Source organism: Bos mutus, chromosome 13 (assembly GCF_027580195.1).
Source record: "Bos mutus isolate GX-2022 chromosome 13, NWIPB_WYAK_1.1, whole genome shotgun sequence".
NCBI lineage: Eukaryota > Metazoa > Chordata > Mammalia > Artiodactyla > Bovidae > Bos > Bos mutus.
The window spans coordinates 6,388,294-6,409,891 of NC_091629.1; the positions used below are offsets into that span (position 1 = coordinate 6,388,294).

At 43.6% G+C, this 21,598-nt stretch overlaps 2 protein-coding genes across 16 annotated transcripts in view; one reads left to right on the forward strand and one right to left on the reverse strand.

Moving 5' to 3' along the window:
* ABI1 (abl interactor 1) overlaps positions 1 to 5,016 on the forward strand; it is an 87,864-nt gene extending 82,848 nt beyond the window's left edge. For all 11 annotated transcript variants that reach the window (XM_005906478.3, XM_005906473.3, XM_005906480.3 and 8 more), the window contains one exon: positions 3,177 to 5,016. In XM_005906478.3, coding sequence (XP_005906540.1) covers positions 3,177 to 3,352 — 176 coding nt within the window. In that variant the 3' untranslated portion in view covers positions 3,353 to 5,016. The remainder of the gene's footprint in view (positions 1 to 3,176) is intronic.
* An 89-nt stretch (positions 5,017 to 5,105) lies between these two features.
* Positions 5,106 to 21,598, reverse strand: part of PDSS1 (decaprenyl diphosphate synthase subunit 1) — a 40,209-nt gene continuing 23,716 nt past the window's right edge. For 2 of the 5 annotated variants that reach the window (XM_070380940.1, XM_070380942.1), the window contains exons 7-11: positions 21,401 to 21,510; positions 14,343 to 14,423; positions 14,135 to 14,248; positions 8,849 to 8,929; positions 5,106 to 5,560 (exon numbers count right to left, since the gene is read on the reverse strand). In XM_070380940.1, the coding sequence (XP_070237041.1) occupies positions 5,420 to 5,560; positions 8,849 to 8,929; positions 14,135 to 14,248; positions 14,343 to 14,423; positions 21,401 to 21,510 (527 nt within the window). In that variant the 3' untranslated portion in view covers positions 5,106 to 5,419. Of the gene's footprint in view, positions 5,561 to 6,651; positions 8,051 to 8,848; positions 8,930 to 14,134; positions 14,249 to 14,342; positions 14,424 to 21,400; positions 21,511 to 21,598 lie in introns of all 5 variants that reach the window. The other 3 variants (XR_011466437.1, XR_011466436.1, XM_070380941.1) reach the window with 3 other exon arrangements.

The window sequence follows — 21,598 nt, forward strand, 5'->3', positions numbered from 1 at the left end:
AGAATGTTGAAATTATGTGTAACTCTGATGTCCAAATTCACCTGCATTATCTGACATTCACTGTAATTATTAAGTAGTAGTGGGTGGGAAGGAAACTGTTTTTTGTGAGTTTATTTGCTTTTTGTCATCTACTTCTATGCCAATAAAAATGTCTTTGTAGAGTTCTGAAAAATGCATGCTATGTAGTTGATCACATTTGATTGCCACCTTAAGCAAATACCTGTAGCATTCTTTCCTACCCAAGTTTTAAATACATGGTTGAAGTAAATAGGCTGTTTTCTTTTTATATTTTTAAACAGTAAATATTCTACATATTACTGAGGAAGTCTTGAATGTTCTACTTCATATTTAGATTCTCATGTACCTTCAAATAGATATGCTGTTGTTATTATGAGAGTGATAAATGTGAGCAGTCTTGAATTGTGTTTTGACCCATATTTTCTGGTATGGAAGAGCAAATTTAAATAACTATGAAAATGGGACAAGTTATATTTACGTAACAGATTTGGAATGATATAATGGTTAATGTATTTGGTAATAGAGCAGGATTAAAGAAATTTCTTCACAAGTTGAATGAAATAATGAGTCTTAAACCAGGAGTCACCATATTTTTTGGAAAAGACCAAATAATAAACTTTTTAAGTAATCAAGGTATATTGACATATTAGTTTCAGGTGTACAACATAATTCTTTGATATTTGTATATATTTGCAAAATGAAATATCTTAAACTTTGCTGGTCATTCAGACTTGTCACAGCTACTCAACCCCACTGTTGTAGCGCAGAAGCAGTCGTTGAGAATCCCCTGGCGGTCCAGTGGTTAGGACTTCACGCTTCCGGGCTGAGGGCCCGGGTTCAAACCCTGGTTGGGGAACTGAGATCCCACAAGCCATGCAGCGCAACCAAAGGGGGAAAAACAAAACAAGCAGTCATAGACGGAACACAAGTGAGGATGTGGCTGTGCCCCAGTAAAATCTATTGACAGAAAGGCTTTGGTTTGAATTTGGTCATGGGCCATTGTTTACGGACTCCTGGTCTTAATCAGAAAGTTGGTATTCAGTAGGGTTATATTTAAAGCCTTTAATAGTCACCTTTATAAGTCACAAGATGATTAAAACCAGGTTTAATAGGATTTCAATTGAATATGTTAATCCAACAGTACGACATGACTGTTGCAGAAGCCAGATTCAGTCATTTATATTAGACTAATAGTATGTTTAATTTTGAGGATGATATTCAGGAGGCTGAAATATTTTAATAAGACAGTGTATCTATAACGAGTTAAAAGCATTGTTTCTAAGTTGAGGAAAAAGATGATTTCAGAGGGACTAGATAGCTATCTCCAAATTTTTATCATGTAGACAGATGTAGGGGTTCCCCTGTTGGCTCACATCTGCCTGCAATTCAAGGGACACATGTTTGATCCCTGGGTCTGGAGGAGGCATGGCAACCCACTCCAGTATTCTTGCCTGGGAAATCCCATGGACAGAGGAGCCTGGCAGGCTGCAAAGCATCCATAGGGTCACACACAGTTGGACACGACTGAAGTGACTTAGCATGCATGCATTCATGACAGATGTAGATAAGAATACTAGATGTCTAGGCCCACAGAACCCTACAGTGAGTATATAGAGAAGGGAGAGTTCAGACCTTTATGTGGACTAGGCTCCTACACACTAGGATGGACGCACATTGTTAATGGTTAAATACTCAGCAGTGAGAACTGTTACATGAGAATATATGCATTGGGCAAGGGGAGGGGTGACTAAGTTTCATTTACAGAGGGGGTTTGGCAAATAGAGACAATGAGTTGGGTGTAGTGTTTTTTATCAGCTCTTAGTATAAGTGGAACTAAGAAGATGAGGAAATACTATTTTAATTTTGCTGAATGACTTTGAGGATATCAGGCATTGTCATGATCAGTTTAAAACTCATCTATACCACTAAAAATGTGACGGAATACAAAAGAAAATGTTTCTTTCTAGCAGTCACTTGGTTTTCTTGGGTGGTTATTTAGCCAAAAATACCAGAATAATTAATGTTATTTATGCTGTATGTTTTGGTGTTTTGAAACTGGGCATGTTAATTGAGCCTCTGATTACGCTGTGATTTCACTGCAGGATTATAATGGAGGAAAATGTACTTGTTGAGTTTACTTCATATACTGTTTTGTAAAGGGGAAAAAAAAGATCGCCTGTTTTACTTTATCAAATGATGCTGTGGATCAGTACTTCGGGTCTCTTCCTTATTGTAATTTATTAATTCAGAATAATTATGGAGCATAGCCACCTTTCTTAAGGAAAAAATGAATTCCAAAATATCTTAAATGTCTTAAAAATCCTCTTTTAAGAAAAAGATTACATGAGGTAATGAAAAAAATTTTGTATGACATACTTTCACATATATTGGAAAATTGCATATTCCAGAATGATCATGTTATAAAGCCAGAAAGAAGGAATACTTAATAAACCAGTGGTTTGGAAAGCTAGTGATTTTTTGATGTCTTTCCTCTCCACAACACTGTTTGCAAGGAAATGGATATTTTGTACTCAGCATAATCACAGATAACACAATAAATGGCAAAAATGTTCTCTTAAGTCTTATGTGAGTCTTTACTTACCTATTTCTCCTTTAAAAATAAAGAAAAATTCTTGCTGACCTCTAAGGTGTATATATATATTTAAATCTAGATATAGCCCCATAAATTATATGAACATATGAGTATTTTTCTGGGATGAGCAGGATGAGATTTACTTCACAATATATGTATATTTTTAAATTAGATAGCTCGGGCTGTTACCTGGTTTACTGATTGGCTCTGCAGCTTCACTCAATAGTTACTTTGATAAATGGTGCTTTGCATATGGTTGGCACTTAGTAGATATTTGAACAAATGAATTGAAACATGTAATAAATACTAAAATTCAGAGACCTTTCCGAAATAGGTTGGTAGAACTCTTGACTTCTCAAGTTATTTGTCAGTTTGGCCTGAAGATCAAGCTAGTGATTTCGGCACACAGTTGGGTACGTGACTTACCTGGATATATAGATTTAAGAATTAAAGAGTATTCATAAAAAGCTTGGGTTTGCTATACTATTTGTTGGCATTACATTTAAAAATTCAATTAAACTTTGGATATAATGCACTCACATGATCTTCCAATTCTTCTCCACAGTTGTGGCAATATACGATTATACAAAAGACAAGGATGATGAGCTGTCGTTTATGGAGGGTGCAATCATCTATGTAATAAAGAAAAACGACGATGGCTGGTATGAAGGAGTCTGCAATCGAGTGACTGGTCTGTTCCCAGGAAACTATGTGGAATCAATCATGCACTATACTGATTAAATTTTTGCTTTTAAAGTAGATTCGTATTATCACTCAGTCATACTGTGGGACTATTATGGTTAACAGAATTGTCTTAAAATGTTTTAAAATGTGCCCATATTTTCAGAACATGCTGTTTTATTGGTATAATTGAATGTCTACTTATAAGCATAAATCTCTGAGGCAGTTTGTGGATTGCTGAGCAGCATTCTACACGAGGCTGCCTGTCACAGATTATGCTTACATACTTACTTACACATTGTTAACCTGATGACCAGCCTAAATATTCTGGGGGTGTGGGGTCTATTTAATAAATCGTGATTCAGATCGTGCCATCACATGTCTCAGTGCAGCATGGTTACTAACGCTCTGTCAAACTAATACTAAAAATCAGAAAACTTAAATGCTGGTGCTGGTCATACTTTTTGTTTAGACTCTCTCATTCTTGAAATATAGTTTGTTTAAAGCATGCATACAAATTTATGTATTGAAATATACTTAAAAAAAATCCAAGATGCTTCCAATTTGTGTAATACTTGGAGTACACGTACTTAGGTCTCTTGAAATGAACTGAGTCTCTAAGTTCTCCACGTAAAACAAAAACAAAGGGTTACCTGTAATGTTGTAATTGGTACCTAAGTTTTTTAATCAGTGAATTTGCATTATAAATTTTTTCCATTCATAAATACGTAAGTGAACCAAAGGTTTTTTTTGTCGTTTCCTTCACTGGTTTGCTTTAAAAATAATGATAAATAAAAGATACCGATTTATTGCAGAATTATGGTTCTATTTTCTCAATATATTAACTTGGAAAAAAATTTAGCCTTATCTCAACCTATCCCAATAGCAGTGGCTGATTTTTGCAGAATTTAAAATCACAGATGGTTATTTACAAGTCAGTCTACTGAACTCCTTTTCTAAAGTAGCTTTTTCAAAGCTAAGATAATATGTCAAAGTGCACATGCTGTAGGTGAGATTCTTAAGGACTGCTCCAAGTCCTCTGGTTTTCCAGTGGACTGTCATATACTGATTCAATGATAGGAAATGCTAATTATCTTTTACATATTTTTTTTTTGGTAGAAGTGAACGCAATGGATTTTTGAATAGGCACTGTTTAACCCATTACCTGGCACTTGCAACATAAAAAGATTTTAAATGTACAGTAATTGGGGGGAAAAGGTGCGCCATGTATTAATCATTGAACAGGGATATACCTGGCCAACAGATCTGTGCTGTCTTTTGACATAATTGAAATGCAACATGTGCACTTTGTGTGTCTCCCCTTAAGGGAGGGTTCGAGGGGTGTTTTCTCATCGTGTATAATTCTCTGTTGCCTAGGACACTGAAGTAGAGCACTCAGTCGTGGGTTTCTGTGTTTCAATGATTTGTTTGGATTTCTAGTTATGTACTACTGGGCGCGTTTCAGACTTACCACAGTATAGTAAATGTTAAGACTAGTGCAAGATGTTTATTTCTGAAAATTAAAGGCCATTATTGCTACCAAATCAATGTGACTGTTGCATACGCATTTTGCCTTTGTTAATCTTAAACATGATTTTAGTATCACTGGTGATCAGCTACCTTCTTCATTTTTTTCAAGTGGACTGTTCTCTTAATTTTGTATATAACCTGTTGTCTAAATTTTATGTACAGTCTTTTATAATAAACCATTCTCCTATATGAAATTTTGGATACTGTTAAAATCTAACGTGGACTGAAATGTAGACTTCAGTTTTATGATCTTTACTCCTATGGTGAAACAAGATAAACCATATGAATTTTAACATTGATTATTTATTTGTGTAATGGCTTTACATGTGGCTACTATAACTGTGTAAACAATACCACATATAACCATCAAGATACCTCGATTAGAGTTTATAGGACTAGAATGACAGATTCAGATGGTTTAAATACATTTAGAAAGTTTTCTGAAAAACTTTGCCAATAAAAAAAAAGTCCCATTAATAAGGAAATGATCTTTTTAAATGATTTTTTTGGTTATCTGCACATGAAGCAAAGTGTATTCCACAGAATTTTTGAGGCACAATCTGGTAAAATAGCTGCCAGAAATACCAGAAAGAGGTGTCATTTGTCTCTTGTGAGCACCATCTCTGAAAGCTGTATGAGGGCGTCTCTTTCTGGGGATGGTCGAAGTTTACTGATCTCGCTCACCGCTTTGTGGCAGTACCGCTGGGCGAGGTAGGTTGTCTGCTGCACACCGTCACTCTACCGGACGCGGAAGAAAATACAACAGAACAGATGCACGTCAGCCACTGGGGTCAGCTCTTTAAAGTCCTGCTACAGTGAGTTAAAACATCCTCTGGAGATCTGATTAAGAGCTGGACGTTGTTTCTAATGTTCTCTGTGTCTCTCCCACTTTCTCAGACTGAAGCACATTTTTATTCTATTACCATGCCAAGCAGTGAACTCATTAATACCAAGTAGCCATCTATTTTCCCCCTATTTTTCATTTAAGTATTAGTTTTTAAGTTACACATACACTAAAATTGATACAGTAAAACTCTTAAGTGCAAAACTCTTAAGTGCAACTTAACATAATACATTTATAATATAGAAGAGCTTAAATGAAAATCAAGTTTCTTCTTCCAAAGGCACCAGTTTTGTCTGTTGGTTTTAATTATCTATTGCCTTTCTGTTAAGACGGGTTTAAGCCCAGCCGTACTGTCTCCCAGCTTGACCAGACTGTTTGTCTTCAGTCCTTCTACTGGTCACTGTTGTCGTCATGTAGCATCAGCTTCTGACTTCATCTCATCTGAGACGAGGAAACCACTGCTCCTTCTCTTTCCTCTATCTTTACCCTATAGAGATTTGCATTCCATTTTGTAACCATGTTTTTATGTTGGTTCTTTCAAAAAGCTAAACACTAGTAAAATAATTATATTTACTATTTCTATTATGTCAAAATGTTTATGGAAATATCAAGACATATAGTTGATTTTATTTTCTTCTGCATGGTTCCCTGTCATTCAGAACAAGATATCTGTAGCATCATGATTGAAAGGACTCAGATTTTCTTTACCAAGTGTTTCAAAATATGACACATTTTAGACACAAAAATCCTCAACAAGGTACTACCAAACCGGATTTGACAACACATTAACAGGTTTATACATCATGACCAAGTAAGATTTATCCCAGGGATGCAAGGATTCTTCAGTATATGCAATTCAACCAGTGTCACACACCATATTAACAAACTGAAGAATGAAAACCATACGATCATTTCTAATAGATGCAGAAAAAGCTTTTGACAAAATTGACAGAAACTGCAGAAAGTGGACGTAGAGGGAACCTACCTCAACATGAAGGCCACCTATGATAAACCACCAGCAAACAACATTCTCCTTGGCGAAAAACAAAGCATTTCTGCCAAGATCAGGAACAAGACAAGGATGTCCACTCACTGCTATTACTCAACAGTGATTGCCTCGCATAGAAAAGTAAAGCCATCATGGTCTGTAGATGATATACTATACTATACATCAGTCAGTTCAGTTCATTCTGTCAGTCTTGTCCAACTCTTTGTGGCCCCATGGACTGCAGCAGGCTTCCCCGTCCATCACCAACTCGTGGAGCTTACTTGGACTCGTGTCTGGGGATGGTCCATTGAGTTGGTGATCCCATCTAACTATCTCATCCTCTGTTGTCCCCTTCTCTTGCCTTCAATCCTTCCCAGCATCAGGGTCTTTTCAAGTGAGTCAGGTCTTCGCATGAGGTGGTCAAAGTATTGGAGTTTCAGCTTCAGCATCAGTCCTTCCAGTGAAGATTCAGGACTGACTGCTTTTAGGATGGACTGCTTGGATCTCCTTGTTGTCCAAGGCACTCTCAAGAAGCTTCTCCAACACCACAGTTCAAAAGTATCAATTCTTCAGCACTCAGCTTTCTTTACAGTCCAACTCTCACATTCATACATGACTACTGGAAAAACCATAGCTTTGACTAGACAGACCTTTGTTGGTAAAGTAATGTCTCTGCTTTTTAATATGCTGTCTAGGTTGGTCATAACTTTTCTTTCAAGGGGCAAGCGTCTTTTAATTTCATGGCTGCAGTCTCCATCTGCAGTGATTTTGGAGCCCAAAAAAATAGTCTGTCACTGTTTCCATTGTTTCCCCATTTATTTGCCGTGAAGTGATGGGACCAGATGCCATGATCTTAATTTTCTGAATGTTGAGTTTTAAGCCAACTTTTTCACTCTCCTGTTTCATCAAGAGGCTCTTTAGTTCTTCACTTTCTGCCATAAGGGTGGTGTCATCTGCATATCTGAGGTTATTGACATTTCTCTTGGCAGTCTCGACTCCAGCTTGTGCTTCATCCAGCCCAGCATTTCTCATGATGTACTTTGAATATAAGTTAAATAAGCAGGGTGACAATATACAGCCTTGACATACTCCTTTCCCTATTTGGAACCAGTCTTTTTCCATGTCCGGTTCTAACTGTTGCTTCTTGACCTGCATACAGATTTCTCAGGAGACAGGTCAGGTGGTCTGGTATTCCCATCTCTAAGAATTTTCCACCGTTTGTTGTGATCCACACAGTCAAACGCTTTGGCATAGTCGATAAAGGAGAAGTAGATGTTTTTCTGGAACTCTCTTACTTTTTCGATGATACTATACATAGAAAATCCTCAATATGCCACCAGAAAATAGTAAAGTTGCATGATACAAAATACATATAAATCTCTTGCATTCCTATACACTAACAATGAAAGATCAGAAAGAGAAATTAAGGAAACAGTCCCATTTACCACTGGAACAAAAAGGATAAAATGCCTAGGGATAAACCTACATAAGAAGGCAAAAGAACTGTATGCAGGAAACGAAGATACTAATGAAGGACACCATGAACACAGGGAGAGACGTACCACGTCCTCGAAAGAATATTGTCAGAAGGACTTCTGTTACCCGAGACAAGCTACAGATTCAGTGCAATCCCTATCAAATTACCAACAATGGTGTTTTTCATAAAATTGGAACAAAAAATTTTACAATTTGTATGGAAACACAAAAGACCCTCAATAACCAAAACTATCTTAAGGAAAATGAAGCTGGAGGAATCGGGCTTCCTGACTTAAGACTGTACCTACTCTACAGCTGTAGTAATCAAGACAGTATGATACTGGCATGAAAGCAAATGCAGGTCAGTGGCAGAGGATGGAAAGCCCACGCACCTATGGTCACCTCATCTCACAAAAGAGATGAGACTATACAGTGATTTTCAGTCTCTTCAGTAAACAGTGCTGGGAAAACTGGACAGCCTCATGTAAAACTAAATTAGGAAGGACACTCCCTAACACCACACACAAAAATAAACTCAGAATGGATTAAAGACCTGAACATAGGCCAGACATAATAAAACTCTTGGAGGAAAACATAGAACACTCCCTGACCAAACTTGGTCTTGCGTCTAAAACTCGTTACATTAATCTGGTTACCAAAGGACTCTTCCACTGCGCCACCCCTACTGTTGCCACTCTTCCTTTTGAAATCGTCTCACCTGTAATACGTACTGTAGCGCTCTGTCCACGTCTCCTGGTGAACCGAACCGTCTCATTATCATAGCATTCATTTCTGGGAACTAACCAGAAAGAAAACCTACTTAGAGCTCTTGGGAGAAATCAAATGTTAAAGCTTCAGTTTGTAAGAACAGGTTAAAAAAAAAGGTGATCAAAGGTTTAAATGATGGGGGTGGGGGAGCAGCAAGCTGTACCAATTACAGCAGCAGAGTGAAGAGGATGCCTCCTTCCAGGCCCAGCGACGAGCCACGCCCTGAGAGGTGCCTCGACCAGTGCTCACTCTGCCGCGTGTTCTCTGCTGGGTCCAACGCTGAGTGAGAGGGGAGGAGCCAGCGTGCACCCCGACACCTGCTGGCTTCCCTCAGGGTCTCAAGCTCTCGGCTGCCCAAGTCACTGGGGGCCCACTGGGCCTCTCCCCTGAAGTTTCTGAATCAGCAGCCATGGGGCCTGAGGGTGCCCTTCTAGTGCATTCCCAGGGGATGCCAGTCCTGCCTACAAACTACGAAAATCAAATCACTGGCCTAAGATGAGGATGAGCCTTGTGCTTTTTAGTCCTAAACTGCATCTCACTTGAGAGAGACACCAGTCTCTGAGCAGAGGGACTCCCAGGAAAAGCTCAGCTCATGGATGGACCAGGGCAGCACTGCTAGATGCCCACCGGCCCTGCAGTCAGCTGGGGAGGCTTCCGGTGCAGCTGCCTGGATCTGCTCCCTAAGGTTCTGACTCAGCTGGCTTGGGGTTTGGCCTCGGCGTCATATTTTAAAAACTTCGGGCATTTCTAATATGCAGCCAAGGTTGAGAATCATGGAGTTAGAGGAGACCAAGACAGAAGCGGCAGTCAGGTTACTGGAGTGAATTCTAAACACCAGTTTAAGCCGATGGCAGTTAAGAGGAAAACAGAAAACAGGTCCAAGGTGCAATGAGGAGAAAAATCTGTCCTGTAGTACTTAGCAACCAGGTAAGGGTACTGTCACCAGGAACAGAACCAGGAAGCCAAGACACCAAATCACTTCCTCCTCTAGACTCAAGCTCAAGGCCTGCCGCTGCCACAGCTGAGTTCCTCCACCTCGTCTATGTTAGGAAGGAGCCAAGCTACACGATCAGAAACCTGTTCTAACAGCTTATAGTCCGTGAAATGAGGTTACAAGGTGTGTGGTTCCGGCCAGGCAGTGCTCAGGGCAGTGGCCAGTGCTCCCCTGGCAGGGCGCCTGGGGGATGAAGTCAGCTTTGTCCTGGAACCACCATGGTGTTAGTAATCCTGGAAGGGAAAATAGGTCACACAGAAAAATCTCAACTAGATGGCAGCAAATGACGAATGAAGAATGTTCCTTTCAGAACAAAGTACGTGTCCAGACAAAGGAGAGGCGGCTGATAACTTTATGAAATGTAAAGAGCGGCACCTGCTTAGTTCTTAAATGAAAACCAGTGATTAGTTTCAGGTACTGGTCTTTTAAGAACAAAAAATGTAAGTTTCATAGGAAAGCTCCCATCAGTCAATTTTAGTGGTAAGAGTCAAACCAAGTAGGGTCTCAGTTACTTAACACCACATTTCACAACTGGATTTCTAGAAGGCTGTGTATCCTCAAAGCTAATGTGATACTGGTCCAACAACTGGTAAAACTGCCTTTTTTAGGGGAGATGAGCATTTTCCTGCAGTACCAACAACTGGAGTAAAATATGCTGATGGGATGGTTTCTCTTGATTCCTTTTACTATGAAAAGCACTGAGAAAGCAAAATTTGGGGAAAAAAATTTTTTTTTCCATTGAGTGTTGACTACATCTTTCCTTTGAAGCATGAAGTATATGCAGTTTTAATATGCAAATATCAAACTCTTCCCGTAGGCGTTCCTGTTCCAGAAACTTGAGAGAAGACATGAGAAATGCACCAGGCAGGAGGAGTGCCGGCCTGCCTGCAGACGCACTGAGACAGGAAGGTTCTTCTTGCCTGAGCTCTGATCTTAAGAGGATGTCACCTGTGGCCGAAATCAGAGTCTTGACTGTGAGGTCTGTCCGTAAACTAATGACAAAAGGTGGTCGGTAAACTGTGGTGTACTTGTTACTCAAGCAAAAGTTGGGGGTGACTCTAAGGCGGCAACACTTACAACAATAGCAGAAGCCCGTGCAGCTGGTGCGGGGCTGGTGGTGGTGGTGTCGGCAGTTGGAAGCATGACTACAGGTTGACATTTAGGTCTGCTGACTGATCACAGAAGGAAGAGATGCAGAAGAAGGAAGGAGAGAGCTTTTCAAGGGTATCTGGGAACAAATATAATCTCACCAAAGAAGAAAACAACTTCCATTTGGTTTCTGAAGATCCTGAAATCCAACCTCTATTCTTTAAAGGTTTACTTTAACGTTAAGGTTTGTGTCTTTTATAGATAGTAGCATGTGTACACATGCACATGGAGCGTGCTGCCATCTCCGGGACTGCCCCAGAGTTTGAAGAGTTTCTTCAATTCCCAGTGGACTGAAAAACCCCTTCTGAGAGATTTTAAAAATAGTGAGTTCCAAACAGAAGGGGTTTCTATCAACAAACTCCCAATTGTAAGACAAGTCAGCATGCTAAATGAAAGGAATAGTGGTCTCCCAAAGTTGCTTGTCTTGGTGCAATGAAACTCAATGTTCTTAAGTGGAAAAATTCAAAAATTAATCTGCAAATAAAACACACCTACCTATGGAAAAAGATGACAGGCATCTTGGAATTACTCCACTAAATGGGCAAATAGCAAAGGCTTGACACGGACTCCTGAGTGTCTTCAGAGCCTTTCCAGCATGGGAGAAGCCAGTTCCCTGCTCTAGGTGGCCTCTGGGGGCTCAGACGGGCCCTTTGGACACCAGCGCTGATCCCCACAGGCAGCAGCAGTAATACTGAGCGTGTGGGGACACGACACTGGTCTGAGAGGATGCAAAGCCTGCTGTACCATTTACCCGAGGCTTCATTCTGGCCAAGTCTGAGCATCACTTTCTTATTTGCAGAAGGGACATACGACCTACCCACAGAGGAGCTGTGAGATCAGAGGTTAAGAGCAATGCGTTTGCCTTCAGTGGAGATACTGCACAGTCTCATGTTATTTTATGGAAACTGTTTTATCCCAAGTCAATTTTAGGCCCACAAATCTTGACAAATTTCTGACCAAGAATCTTAATTTTTGACAGTGTGAACTAGTAGAGCCTAGACGTGATGTTTTATTTGAAAAGAACATTTGACTAACAGTAGGCCCGTGCGCCTCAAAACAGAACAGTCAGTCTGCTCAGGAAACAAGTCCTGTCTGGAGCGTCATCCTGCTCGGCCTCACTCCAAAGGCTGTGCCTTAACTCCTTTTCTGGGCAGGTGGGAGAAGCCTGGCCAGTGAGGGTGAGTCGCGATGCTGGGGTGTCCCCGTGATACACAGCTGTGCTTTTGTACACTGCATGCTTTTGTTTGTCCCTTTTCCTTTTTTAAAAAACCATCACTTAATCTCGTAGACAACTGACAAGTCCATCTGTGGGAGTGCTCCACTGCCCTCCGATGTCACTCCCTCCATATCTGCAGGCAGAATTAGTGATACTCCTTCGAGGAGAGGAAAGTAAATGTGTTTCTTCTGAAATAGATTCGTGGTCAAACACAATCAGAAGAGGCAAACACTCCGCATCCTAAGGTTGAAGTGGGACCCCGCTGTTAACTGAGTCCCAGGGGCTCAGGACAGTTAGGTAGGCTTGGGGAGACTTCTGACGGCACAGCCCCCTGAGACTTTCAGCAGACTGCAGGCTTCTTTAGGGAGAGGCGCGTTCCCCAGGCATCCTGATAGCCCAGGGACCAGGGCAGCAGCTCAGAGTGCCGGGCCCAGCTTGTGGCTCCTCACCCTCGTTTTCCTCACTGGGGCCCGGGAAGGAGCCGCGGGTCTGCAGCCAGTGCTGCCTCTTTCTAATCAGAGGCGTGGATTACATGGACGTGGCTCGTGAATCCTCTGCTTTTTTGAGCTCAGAGTTAAAAAAAAAAAAAGTCCCTCACTCACGCTTTAATGCACACAAGGTGATCTGGCAGATTTCTGTCAGAACGTATTGCTCTGAGTTCTGGCTGGGCAAGTCAGAAGAAAGGAGCCACTCCTAGCAGCCCTCACACTTCTCACCTCTGCCTCAGCTTCCCGAGGGGCCGCCCAGAGCCTGTCCCCGGCCTCGCTCTTCCGTCCCCTGCTGCCCCCAGGCACCCGCCTTCTCTGAGTATCTCCCTGTGTATGGCTAAAAGATAAGACTGTTTTCTTATACCAGAAACTGAGCGAAAGCAAGGTCACTGGTTTTTAGAATATCAAAATGGATCCAATTTTTAAAAATCTGACCATAAGAAAACAAACACAAATGGAATCACCGAGGTCTATGGAAAACAGGAGGGATCCTTGTAAACTGAGAGAAATGGAGGCAGAATCTTCAGCAGACGACAAGTTACAACATTCTGGACCACAGAGCTAATTCTAAATTTCACAGCCTGGTGATGAACATTTAGCTTTGCTAAATAATGAATTAAACATGAAGATGAAAATCTATTAGAAAGAAGTCCAAATACCAGCTAATGTCCTACTTCTTTCAAAGAGAGCATTTGGCAAGCCAGAAGCAGCGTGGCCGGGGGCCAGAGCAGGATCTGGACGGGTCCGCCCTGCGAGTCACTGAGGCTTCTCCGAAGCTTCCAGTTTTTCATGCATATTAAGGGGAAGATGATGGAAGCTTTACTTCCTTCCTTAATAGACAGCCCCTCAATCTGGACCAAGAAGAAACTGTGGTCCCAGTGCATCCCTCTGCTCTTGACATTTTTGAGGCAATGGCAGAGGCTCGCTGAGAGCAGCCAACAGTCCGGTTAAATTTCTAGAACTGGAGAATTACTCCTGCTGGGGGCCTTCCTGTGCCTGTTTAACGGGCTCTGATGCACAAAGTCCAGCCCTATAATGGAGATGTGGAAACTGCCTACCCTGTCAGTGCCCAAGACACACAGAAATGATCGCAGTGCTTCCTTAAATGCACACGGCACTTAATGCACACAGTATCTCCATGAATATCATCCTTACAGTGGCCCTGGAAGGAAGCTTATAATCTTCTCCATGTTACAGACAAGGAACCAGAGTTCAGAGGCAAAAATGACTGGCTTGGATGCTTCAGGCCTGTACTTGGGATCACATCTAGAACTCTGGTCTATTAGAAACGCTCCCACCTCATCTAACCTTCCCATCAGCTATGCCCGGCAGGTACCGGTCTCACAGGGCCTCCCGGAAGTGTGTCCCAGGCAAGTGCATAAAACCTACCTGCTGACATGCAAATAAGACGGGGCCAGTGGCTAACCCGAGCTTCAGGTCAGCTGAAGTCGGTTTGCCCATCTGTTCAGAACACGAGGTGAAGTCCAGGACGTCGTCTATCAGCTGGAGAGGAAGAAAGGGCTGTCACAGCCCCGCCACACCAGTATCCCCACCGCCATGCCCGCTGGACCGCACCCCTCCAGAGCAGCAGACCAACCTGAAAAGCGATGCCCACGTTCTTCCCATACTGATAGGCAATCTCATGCACCGCTGGGTCAGGGCATCCCAGGACAGAGACCTGAAACAGAGGATCCCGAGGTAAGCTGCTGGAGGGCAGACGCAGGGTGGCGGCCCCACAGGGATTCACACCACCTCCTCAGAAAAGGGGCCACGAGGCTGGGTGTGCAGCCAGGAGAGACTGCTCTCAGGAGACCAATCACAGAGGGCCTGTGTGTCTGACCTATGGAATAAAGGACTTCAGTCTCAGACTGTTTTTTTAAATTTCAAGAAAACTCGCCTTTCCCACCTCTTTTCACTAGACAGGCCATCTTTCCCACCACTTAGGGAAAAATGAGATAGGACTAGACCACTTCTGCAATGCGGGAGACCTCGGTTGGGAAGATCCCCTGGAGAAGGGAAAGGCTACCCACTCCACTACTCTGGCCTGGAGAATTCCATGGACAGTCCATGGGGTTGCAAAGAGTTGGACACAACTGAGCGACTTTCAAAAGAAAAAAAAAGACCAGTTCTGCTAGTCAGTCTTTCTGACGTGCAAACCAAACAGCCTACAGTATCTGAAATGCTGTCTTCCAGTGCCTGGCAAACCTGGCCCAACTGCTGGCATTATTTTTATTTTTCTACTGACTTACCCTTATTTTAGGAGTAGAGATCTGATCTAATCGTACACAGGATGTGGCCATACTTCATTTCCCCATTTGTAGTCCTTATAATCATTTTTGTTGATTTCACTTGATTCTGAAAAGCTGTTTTTTCTTGGTGTCTGTACCAGCCTCAAGCCTCACGCTTCAGACACAGGTGTGGTTCTTGCGTTACCTAAGGACAGTCCCCGGTCCTACCGTTTCCATGCTTCTCTCACAAGAAGTCAGGTAACTGTATAAAAGCTTTTTTCCCTGGTCACTGAGGGAGTAGGACTTCTAAGTCTCCTGTAAAACTCAAAAAGCCCAGCTGGCACTGGTTACTCAGCACTTTTCCCACTGCTCTGCTAAGCATGCAAAGCAGGCCCAGCCACACTTCAGAGAAGGGGGGTGGGGTCGGGGAGAACACTCCTCCAGGGGAGAGAGGGCCTGGACTGGCCCCGAGAGCCAGACAGAGCTCTTCTGGGCCTCCCGTCTGACCTCAGCCCTCACCTTTGTCGGCCTCTGGGGACACGGGGGACCCTGCTGGGCACAGGCAGGTGGGCGCCACAGTGAGCCTGGGGGGCGCCACAGTGACCTGGGCCTCCCGTCTGACCTCAGCCCTCACCTTCGTTGGCCTCTGGGGACACGGGGGACCCTGCTGGGCACAGGCAGGTGGGCGCCACAGTGACCTGGGCCTCCCATCTGACCTCAGCCCTCTCCTTCGTCGGCCTCTGGGGACACGGAGGACCATGCTGGGCACAGGCAGGTGGGTGCCACAGTGACCTGGGCCTCCCGTCTGACCTCAGCCCTCTCCTTCGTCAGCCTCTGGGGACACGGGGGACCCTGCTGGGCACAGGCAGGTGGGCGCCACAGTGAGCCTGGGGGGCTGCGCTTCTGCCCCTCAGTTACCACGTGACCTTCGTGATCCTGTCTGTGCTTCAGTTTCCTCGTCTGTAAAGCCAAGGCTCACAAGCGCCCACAGCAGAGGCTGGAAGGAGGACACGTGACGCCACCCATGCTCTCTGCACACAGCGGGCGTCTAGCTGTAACCCTGAGTGTCTGCCGAGACTGTGACCAGCCCTCCTCCTCCGCTGCTGTGCCTACAGGAGCCGGGGAGTGTCCTGGTCTGCTGCCGCAGCCGGAACACATAACCTGAGCAGGTTTTCAGGGACTGAGTGAAGCCCATGCCTGTGTCATGTTTGGTCATGTGTCCTCGATAAAAACGCACACGTGGTAAAAGGCCAGGCGGCCGCTCACTTGAGTGAATGAAAAACTCAACTGCTCTCAACAGCAGAGACCTTACCACCGGCAGGCACTGACCCACGGTGGGCTGTAGGGAGGGATCCATGAGACCACCGGGGGAGACAGTGCAGAAATTGTGAAAGAAGTCAAGAAGTGCATCAACCTGGCTGAGAGAATGAGTGCGTAGCCAGGCTCAGGCAGCCTGGGACATGCTGAGCCCAGAAAACAAAGACATCCCCTTTCTAGACAGAAATAACTCGTAAAGCAGTTCTGTAGAGGGTGATGCTATTTCCTATGCACAAAGCAGCACAGAAATACAAACTTCCTTCCTGAGAAGTCGATTTTTAAAAACGCCATTCTATTTCTAAACTCAATGGATTAAAATGTCTGGAGTACATAGGATAAGCACTGTGCCTCATCTTAGATCTCACAACAGCCTATAATACCTCTTCTGGGGCTGATAAGGGTAAAAGTCAACAACCACTTAGCACTCTGCTGGGCACTATCCTGAGATTTCTCACGTTGCCACTCACTGAGGAGGCCGGCGCCGAGACACAGCGGAGACCAGGTGTCACAGGATGAGGAGGTGGCGAAATCAGGACCGAACCCCAGGCAGTCTGCCTCAGACTGGTCCCGATCACATGGATCTGCTGCCTTTAACGGGCCTCAAAGTCGAGGCTCAGAGAGGCCGGTCATGGCGCTCAGGAAGCAGAGAGCCCTGAGTTCGCCTCACCGCCCCCGCAAAGCCAGGCAGTAAAGAGACACTGCTGCTCAGATTGCCCAAGATGGCGTGAAGAGCACCCCTCCCCTGCTGCCCCTGCCCTGTGAGGCCTGTCTGACCAGGAAAGTCAGAAGGTACACAACCCAAACCAGAAAGGGGGCAGGCTGACATGCACGCGTCTCGTCTCAGCCTCAGAGTCGCCCCCCACCTGAGTCCTGGGGAGGGTGGAGCGGAGCTCAGCTAACTGTTCTGTCTGAAGCAGGTCCACAGCCAGGCCACAGGGTGCACGAGTCGAGGGTGGGCGGTAAGGACCACACCTCTCAGGAGACTCCTCTGCACCATCTCCTCAAAACCACCTCAAAAAGATCACATCGACAAGGGCACAGCCCTTGACATCTATCCAGCATCTCTGTCTTTAAAGGGTGTGTTTACATCACTATGAGAGTTAATATACGTACTGTGGTCTTATTTATTAAAAATAATGGAGATTATTGGAGCTCCACCATTATATTAAAAAAATACCAAAACAGGTGGTTGTCAGAAACCAATGGAAAACACTGGGAGAAAACTTTTTCAACATAAAATCACAGATAAAGGGTTAATGTTCTTCATATATAAAGAACTTTTTAAAACTGAGGAGAAAAGACCAACCACCCATCAAGAAAATGGGCAAAAGACATGAATATACAATTCACAAAAATTAAAGAACTGAAAGCAGCCCTTCAGCATCTTAAAAGGAGTTCTACTTCACCAGAAAAGAGAGGTGTAAATTAGAACTCCATTGTAACACCATTTCTCATCTGTCAGACTGTCAAACACTCAAGTCTAAGGCTACATTTGGTTAGCGTGGCTGTGGGAAAACAGGCAACCATGTTAACCATGGGCCTTGGGCAGACAGCCCCTGGGAGGAGCACACAGCGGTTCAGTCCCCAGCCTACAGCTCTGGTTTGCCCGCCTCACACCCCTGCTTGGAGCTGGATCTGGGCCAACAGGTCCTGGGAGAGGCCGGCCACAGAGGCAGCCCAGGTCCCAGGCCACAGCCCAAGCTCCGCAGCCACGGTGCCCAGGCCCCAGCCCAGCCCACTCCACACCATGGCCTAGCACCACGTCTGCAACACACACACACCCAGCGTGCATGGCAGCAGCCTTACCAAGCCAAGACACGGAAGCAACCCAAGTGCCCAGCAATAGAAAACTGGTTTAAGAAGATGTGTATGTGTGTGTGTACACACACACACACACACACACACTGGAATATCCTTCAGTCACAAAAAGGAATAAAATACTGCTATTTGCAGCAATATGGATGGAACTTGAGAATACTCTACTAAGTGAAGTAAGTCAGAGAAAAAATATTATACGATGTCACTTATATGTGAAATCTAAAAAATAATAAGAATGAATCATTAAATACAAACCAGAAACAGAGGCACAGCAAACAAACTTATGTTTACCACTGGATACAGGGATAAATTAGGAATATGGGATTAAGAGACAGAAACTACTATAAGTAAAACAGATAAACAACAAGGATTTACTATACAGCCAGAGAATTATATTCAATACCTTATAATAAGCTATAGTGGAAATAATCATATATATATATATATAATCACTGAATCATTTTCCTATATGCCTAAAATACAACTATATTTCAAATTGAAAAAAAAAGATTCTCGACAACTAAATGCAACATGAGATCCTAGACTAGATCCTGGGCCAGAAAACAACGTTCCCACTTGTTCTAACAATATTATGAGAGCTACTAACATTTGAATAAGGACTACGTGTAGACTAGATAAGAATATCATATAAAAAGTAGGCGTTCTCCAGCTCTGACTCACAACCCGAGGCTCTGGGGCGGCCCTCTGCAGCTTTGACAGTAGCTCACTGATTCCAGGCCACATGCAGCACTCGAGAGAACAGAAATTCAGGGGAAAAACAAACGAGAAAATGAATGAATACATGAATCTGCAGGGTTATCATATCCAGTTCTGGTTCAAATCTCCGCTCAGCTACCGTCTGACTGGAAAACACTGGATGGGCCGCCAGACCCTCTGGCCTCATTTCCGTGAGGCTTTCTGGGGAACAAGGCACAGTGCTCACGGGTAAACTACATAATGTATTTTGCGTGACTATGTACAGAAACAAAGAGCCAATCACCTTTTAAGATTACTTCTATTTTAACATCAGTCAGTGTCCCAAAACAATCCTGAACAGCCCTCTCTTAGATTTAATACCATTTTTCATTAAACAGTCCTTAGGACAATGAACTGCAAGCTGTGAGGTTTCCTTCAAATTGCCATGACGTCCTGAGGTTCATTAGTTCTTCTCTAATGCTTCTGATGTTTAAATTCTTACCCCTTCTTTTTCATGTCTCTAATTTGCTTTGCGTGTGTTCTCTCAGAGCCCACGTGTCTGCGTTTAAATACCAAAACCACATAAAAATAGTTTTGAATATATAACACCTCTGGAACATCTCTCCCCATAGGCACTTATATATAAAAACTTTTATTCAGGGAGCTCACACTAGCATCCTGCTTTATTAATTCTAACAGCTCTGGAGCTCAGGAATAAATCACAAGAAAAGTGGCAGTTCAGGGCTGATGGCAGCCTGCCTCCTAGTGGACAGCCTGAGACATTTCATTTTTAATGAGGTCCACCTGTACCTGCCTACCTGTGAGGGACCAGGCCCTCTTTATGAACGAATACACGTGCGGCCCTGTCTTTGGCTTCCTAAGCAGAGGACAGCGAATGCAGTCTCTCCCCGATGGCGTGGCTCACTGAGTGCGCGCTCCCGTTCTGGCTCCGGGGCAGCAAGCGCCGCTGCCCTGTGGAATGTCCACTCTGCGGACAATGACCCTCAGTGTTTCAGATCCAACTGCCCCACTAACGGCTGTGCTTCTCTCTCTGCAGCCTCAGGCCTGGGACGATTTCACTGTCACCTAACACACTAGTGAGCCTGGGTCTCCAGCTGCATGGAGACATTGCCATCAAGGGTATGATGAACAATGAAACATCAATGTTCTTAAGATTAATTAAGATTGAAGGCCACCATTTAAAATTTTTCTTTTTTCTAATTTAGCATTCTCGGGCCTATCCTATTTTTGTCTCTCTTTTTTTAGAAAACCACACTCACAATTTCTGGGAAATTAAGAAAAAATGCTCTTTCAATAAAAAGACAAAAATGGCTGAGATTGTGGCCATCATGGTCTACATAATTCACATTCCTTTGGGTTTTAATTGGGTCTTTTTAGGAAGAAGTGTTGTCTTCATTCTTTTTTGGCTCAATTACAATTACACATTTCTTGATACTTTTCCAGACACATTACTGGCAAGGGGCTTTTTCACCTAAGAGGCCTGAGAAAAAGCTCTCTTCAACTGTAATTATGTTAAGAGTGTATCATGAGAGCAACTGACACGTGCCCCTTAGCAGTCTCCCCTTCTTGCTGCTTTAATCACAGGGACTCTTACTTGGCCCAGTTTTCATCCTGCGTCTCTGCTAGGCTGAAAGACGGTCAGATGAATAATTCTAGGCAGAGAACTGTCTCTCATCCGTGGGCTAGCACTGAATGATTAAAGACAATATTGATTTTTAAAAAAGGAAATTATGTGAAGAGTGGAGGGAAGGCCATGAGAAAGCAATGGGTACAGAAAAGTTATGGTGCAGGCTCAGCTTATACTCAGAAGCACAAGGACTTTTTTATAGTCCATAGAACTGGGAGGGGTTTATCACTCATAGAAAAGGACACAGAACACTGGTACAATCTGTTAGTCGGATATTTTCACCCAGGTCAATATTTAAGAACACAGCAGAGCACTTTATAACTTTTTACATGTAAAATGTACAAAACGGGGTGTGGTAACCATGAGGGAGACCATTTAGTTGTTCAAAATGTTGCACCCATTTGGAAATCAGGTTGGGGAATATATTAGAAAGCTTGTCTTGATTCGACTCCTAGGAGGAAAGATAAAAAGTTGATGCCTAAACAGCAAAAATGAAAACCACAGCAGAAGTTCTCTGCTGTCTGGGGATGCAATTCTTTTCTCAATTACCCTTGGGATTTTGGTCACTATTTTAAGATTTTCCAGTGCAACTTTTTCTATGAGAATTAGCTCCCAAGAAAGAGCTGCTCCTGCTGCTAAGTCACTTCAGTCGTGTCCGACTCTGTGCGACCCCATAGACAGCAGCCCACCAGGCTCCCCCATCCCTGGGATTCTCCAGGTAAGAACACTGGAGTGGGTTGCCATTTCCTTCTCCAGTGCATTAAAGTGAAAGTGAAGTCGCTCAGTCGTGTCCGACCCTCAGCGACCCCATGGACTGCAGCCTTCCAGGCTCCTCCATCCATGGGATTTTCCTGGCAGGTGTACTGGAGTGGGGTGCCACTGCCTTCTCCGAAGAAAGAGCTAGAAAGCTTTTTTTTTTTAACTTGAAAAGAAACAGAACGTACATACTGCTTTACAACTGTTGGCGATCAGACTTGCAGTCTTCTTGAAAGTCTTCTCAAGGTAGTGTGCAAATCTTTCATTTTCATTTTCTTTTGACCCGAGCTGAAGAAATTCACCTACAAAGAAGGAAAGTGGCCAGGTGAGGGTTTTGTTTTGTTTTTGGCAGGGGGCGGGGGGGGGAGAGCTGGTAAAATACTAAGAATG